The sequence below is a fragment of the Anarrhichthys ocellatus genome, unplaced genomic scaffold (assembly GCF_004355925.1).
Source record: "Anarrhichthys ocellatus isolate YVR2014 unplaced genomic scaffold, GSC_Weel_1.0 scaffold37, whole genome shotgun sequence".
NCBI lineage: Eukaryota > Metazoa > Chordata > Actinopteri > Perciformes > Anarhichadidae > Anarrhichthys > Anarrhichthys ocellatus.
The window spans coordinates 1,346,051-1,351,347 of NW_022280067.1; the positions used below are offsets into that span (position 1 = coordinate 1,346,051).

Genomic DNA, 5,297 nt, shown 5'->3' on the forward strand with positions numbered 1-5,297 from the left:
GTGTGTGTGTGTGTGTGTGTGTGTGTGTGTGTGTGTGTGTGTGTGTGCGTGCGCGCGCATGTGTTCACCGCTGCCAAAATCATCTGCCAGTCATCTGTTGGCCTTAAAGTCTCACTTTAAATATTTATTTTTATTGAAATGTCAACATGTTACATCAGTAAAATAAAATAAATGACTTTTTATGCTGATAATTGTTGTCTCATACCTGAGGACAACACTGCACAACAATAATAATAAGATAAATGCACAGTACAAAAATGATTAGATACATGTTTTGAGTGATATGGCTAGTTAATGTATCTATACAGAGATCAATCACTGCATAAATACACAACAAAATGAATGTAACACAATATAGCATACTATACAAAATACATTATTAACATTATGTACAAATGATATAGTTTGTGTTTTACATTTACGAGCTGCAGATTGTTCTATTTTAGATGTTGGCATTGGTTGATAATACAGAGGTTTATTATAATTATATGTATCCTAGTATCAATAGTCTGAAATTGCTCCCTCTCGGACGTTTTCTTCATGCTGACATGAAAGATAATGCGTTTGTTAAAACCCATCATAGCCACCGGTTTGATCACTGCTCTCACTCAACCATTTGCTTTCAGGTCAGTCACAGTAAATTTACATAATTGTGTTGAGAAAACATCTGAGCAAATTTTTATCAAGGAGCCATCTGCTATACTTTTCACCAGTCAAGATTAGAGTAAAATAGTCTAATTTGGCCGTCACAAAGAGATGAAAAAGATGTATTTGTGACATTGCTCCACGTTGATGTCAACACATTTTTCCTGTATATACATTTTCAATCCCAATATTCAAATTCTGGATCTAGACGTTCTAGAAATCCCAAACAATAATAACACCTTGGTATCAAATGTCTCTCCATGATAGATTTGTGGGTGTCCTGTCAAACATGACAAATGACCCCACCCTGTGCCAGATTTCACTCCAACATCTTTTTTTCCCCCACTGGAACCCCCTCCCCACCAAATCAAGATGCAAGATGCTCCAAAAATGCCATTTGTCTTTTCCTTTCTGCATCTTTTGTAGTATTTGAGGGCAAAATGAAGACTGCCCCCCCCCATGTTTTTTTAGAAAACATAAAACCTTTCAATGTATATTTTTCAGGTAAATCTGCCTGATGTCATGCATATCCTCTCAGGGAAATGCAGTTCTCTTATTGATTCAGCTCTTCGTCCTCACACCTGTCACTGAAACCTTTCAGCTGTGCAAAGGATCTACTGGTTTGGGGGGGTCAGTTACAGTGAAAAACAGAAAAGGCAGTAGAGAGACGGCTGAGACACCCACTAGTCTGAGTCTTCACTGCTGAAGTAGGAGCTGTCGTTACATTCGGCCATGTAGAGGAACTTGTCAACGTTGGGATTTAGCTTGGGGACCCAGTGGCGAGGCACCAGGAACGTTGCCAGATTGAACAGATCCACAAACACTTTGTAGCGGTCACTAAAGGGAAAGAAAGTCATTTATTAAATACTTAACTCATGCACTCTCCCGATATAATTGCGCATCTGTTACAAATTGTACTGTGTGAAGGACAAAAGCAAAATTAAACTGCTGCCAAAATGTAATGCACAGCGAATAAGGAACTTGTCGTCGCTCCTTCTAAATGAACTTGGAAGTATAGTTTGTGCATGTCAGGAGGAAAGTGACCATATGGCAAGTTCATTTAGATAAGCACAGAGTAGAAGTGTCCTGTCCTTATCTAAATGAACTCTGAAGTGTTTAAGATACCTGCAGTGTAAAGTGTTTAATCAGTAGGTTAAAGTTTAGAGCATACAATACCTGACAGTGGATCTCAGGTAGTGGTAGCCAGATGAGCCTCCTGTGCCGGCTTTGCTGCCAATCATACGATGCACCATGCATACGTGATTGTCTAAAACAGAAGACAGAAATATCCTCTGTTGTATGAGAGTTGTTTTGGCTCTGCATGTTTCATTTGAACTGTAAATTGTTTAGACGTAAGTGAGACATGGGGGAAATAGAAATGTTGTTTCATGGGAATAGGTTGTCGGAAGAGGATGTTGTAAGATTCTTCTGCCTCTGAGGCCCTGACCTAACTTTAGCTCTGTCAACTCCCTTGTTAGTACTTGTTAATGTTTTTCCCGCACAATGTTCTGTTCTTCTTGACTGGTGAGCACATGCAGCGACTGACAGGGATGCTACAGAAGCTTACATCGCCATTTTGTCATGAGGGTGTCGATGTCCATGAGGGACGTGAGCAGCTGGAAAGGGACCTGGAACCTCGGCTCCTCCCTGAAAGGTAAAAGAAGATTTTAGTATTTGCTGTATTTTATTTTTCAAGATCATTAAGTGGAGTGTGAAAATGCTTCTGGGTGGTGTTTATAGAACTTGTAAAATGAGAGCGATTACAGTGACCGTCACATGACACTGACTCTTGTGTGGCCTTGACGAGTCTCGTGAAGTTGCGTCACGACGTAATAAAAGGTGAAGGAGTGCCGTAAAAAGCACAAACCTGTAGAAGTTGATCATCAGGGCGCCTTGGAGAGCCTTGTAAGAGAGCCGCCTCTCACCTTGTCAGCAAGATTTAAAGAGTATTACTTTTTAAGCAAAACAAATTCTCTTTGTGTAGCTTTGAGCCTAATTCACAAAATGATACAATTTTGAGTCAAATCTAGACCAAACATATGTGAAGCCTTGACTAACACATTAAAAAGCTCTCACCTTTGCTGAAGAGATGGTCATGGCGCTTTTCATCAAACAGAGAAGTGAACACCTCTTTCTGTTTGACCAGCTCAGCCATCACTTCTTCCTTGTCTTCAGAATCTGCCATTTTCTTTAAGAAAAATAATCAAAAAATATCTCTGTCAGTCATCTGACAGAGACTGAAAGTTTGTTCTGGAAGCTGGAGTCATCTCTCACCTCGATTTTCTCCTTCTCCTGATTCAGCCCCTTAAATATATTGATTTCCAGCCTTTCCCAGAAATTGAATCCATCCGCCTCCAAGCCAGGAGTTCTCTCCAGCCACTCCTGTGAAAAACAGACACAGGTTTTATCACCTCTGTACCCTGGTGAGAAGCACATGGGCTTATCCAGAGCAAGATACAGCACACAGAATGTTGAAGAAAGCTGGTACAGAAAAATATCACGATGCCTTCTTCAATTAATTTGGTAAAGTTTAAAAGCTGATGACCATGTGTTTTGTGGTTGTAGGATGTACCTCGACTAGTTTTAGGAGTGTTGGCTCCCGTTCAGTGGCGAGCAGCGTCTCGCTGTCCTGACCCTTGAAATTGTCCCTGTAATGGCGTCGGTTGTATGGCACCCTCAGGTTGTCTGGGACCCCGATTTTGTTCTCCAAAATCCGAAATTGAAGGCTTTGGAATCCGGAGGCTGGAGCCAAGTAGTCTCTACATACAAACACACACACACACAAGTAAGCGTACATGCACACGACACAGAGTGCACTATCATGGTTTGAGAGCCGAAGTAGAAAGGGCCAGATGGTATTTATGAGCTTACCTAAAGTCAAAAAAGTCCAAGGCTGTCATTGTCTCCAAAACCGTGAACTGTTCGACCAGCAGTCTGAATATCCTCACGATCCTGTGGATGCGGTTGTTGACTTTGAGCATATTGCGTTCGTCTCGGACCTGAAGGAACATCAGGATGTTGAAGGAAATACTTAGCAATCACGGCAAACCTTGTAAGCACATATCCTCAAACAGGAAAACCAGTTAGAGGTTAGATATTTTACATCAATATTTCATCAACCTAATGCGTCACTCTTTAGGAAAAAAAGTCAATATTTAAAACTGTTAATTTAGATGTAGAACATTAGCCCGAGCGACACACAACATTTCTTGATTTTTCGCTAACTGGCCTCCAAAGCCAGATACTGTGAGATCTGACTACCATAACGTTGTCCTCTTGAGGATTTTGTGCTATTTTTGAGCTCTACTTTGTGATTTCATATTTTGAGCAGGTGTTTTATCTTCAACACTGACAGTTCACATTTAATTAAAAGATCTTAGAATTTAGTGGAACGAAATGTTCAGAATCATCTAATTGATGGTACGTAAAAACTAGAAAATCTATTTGTCTGGATTTGATCCATGCCATTTTACCTTCTGTCGTCATGAACAAGAATAATAAATACACCATCACATAACGTCTGTACGATTCTTTCACCTGAGAAATGTGACTTACATGTTCACTGATGAAGATATTTCGCACTGAATCAAGTTCAAACAAAATCTGTTTGAACCACAGTTCATAGGCTGAAATAAAAGACAAAAAGATTTTAAGCATCATCAAAATTTTAGTATAACTCTACAAGGTAAACGGGTCAATTACACTATAAAACATGCCAAGTTGAGCAAGTTACTCTCTTGTATTCAGTCGTGTACATTTTAAAGATACAATTTTAACCAAATTTATGATTATTTTTGTTATTTCAACACAAGTGAAACTGCAAAAACAAATAAATACAAGATTAAAACAACTATTTAATTTCTCTGAGACGAGTAGAAAGAACAACAGGCTCCTAAACACTATGAAGCTAGTTTTACCTTGATGGGTGACGATGAAGAGGTGCTCATCATGGATCTTATTACCCTTTACTTCACTCTGCAGCACCTGGGCGGAGAGTATTTTGTCGAGCTGAGAGTTGAAAAGAAATGAAGCACTTAACTTAAACGCACAAATTTGAATACAAGCCTAAATTCCAAAAAACAAAGGATAGGTGGTGTTTCCTACATGCAGGTAGTCTCCATAGATGATTCCTCCTTTACTGGCCTTGTTAACTCCTGCCTGGGAGGCATCCTCGTCTTCCTCTGTTTTGGGAGGCTTGTTTTTGAATAACCTGCAATGCGAAGAGAGAAGCCGTTTGGTTATTTGAAATGAATTGTTGGGCTGCATTTAGTTGAATTTGAAAAAAAGAGATTAAAAATCCTTTAGAGCCCTATTTTAGTTGCAACGACAATTTGAACGTACAAATGCCTCTTCTCAAAGTACGGGCATCCACTCATGACTTGTTGCAGCAAAGATGTGTTCTTCCTTGATTACTAAAATTGTCGCAATCCAGAGTTTTAAAGACTCACCTCGTCCAATCACTCACGAGGATAAAGTCACATCCGGCCCACCTCTATTTGCCCCATGAAGCTGTTGTTGAAAAAGGACAAACTTCTGGACTTTGTTTGATGTGCTAAAAGAACATCACAACAACAATATAATGTGTATGTATGTATGTATGTATATATATGTATGTGTATATATGTATGTATGTATGTGTGTATGTATGTATG

General features: G+C 39.5%; 1 protein-coding gene across 1 annotated transcript; it reads right to left on the reverse strand.

Moving 5' to 3' along the window:
* Nucleotides 1–21: 21 nt before the first annotated feature.
* tdo2a (tryptophan 2,3-dioxygenase a) lies at nt 22–5,041 on the reverse strand. The gene is made up of 12 exons (XM_031866855.1): nt 4,987–5,041; nt 4,750–4,855; nt 4,563–4,653; nt 4,201–4,271; nt 3,517–3,644; nt 3,218–3,404; nt 2,920–3,027; nt 2,722–2,833; nt 2,513–2,570; nt 2,213–2,292; nt 1,822–1,912; nt 22–1,482 (listed from the first exon to the last, which is right to left on the reverse strand). The coding sequence occupies exons 1-12, from the start codon at nt 5,019–5,021 to the stop codon at nt 1,329–1,331; spliced, it is 1,221 nt and encodes a 406-aa protein (XP_031722715.1). The 5' UTR covers nt 5,022–5,041; the 3' UTR covers nt 22–1,328.
* Nucleotides 5,042–5,297: the final 256 nt, after the last annotated feature.

Excerpts from the sequence above, each read along its gene's own strand:
- tdo2a (XM_031866855.1), bottom strand. The coding sequence starts at position 5,021 with ATGAGTGGATGCCCGTACTTTGAGAAGAGGCATTT. Across the intron at positions 4,272-4,562 it reads CTTCATCGTCACCCATCAAG|CCTATGAACTGTGGTTCAAA; the intron begins GTAAAACTAGCT and ends CTTTTATTTCAG. Across the intron at positions 1,913-2,212 it reads CCTCATGACAAAATGGCGAT|ACAATCACGTATGCATGGTG; the intron begins GTAAGCTTCTGT and ends CTTCTGTTTTAG.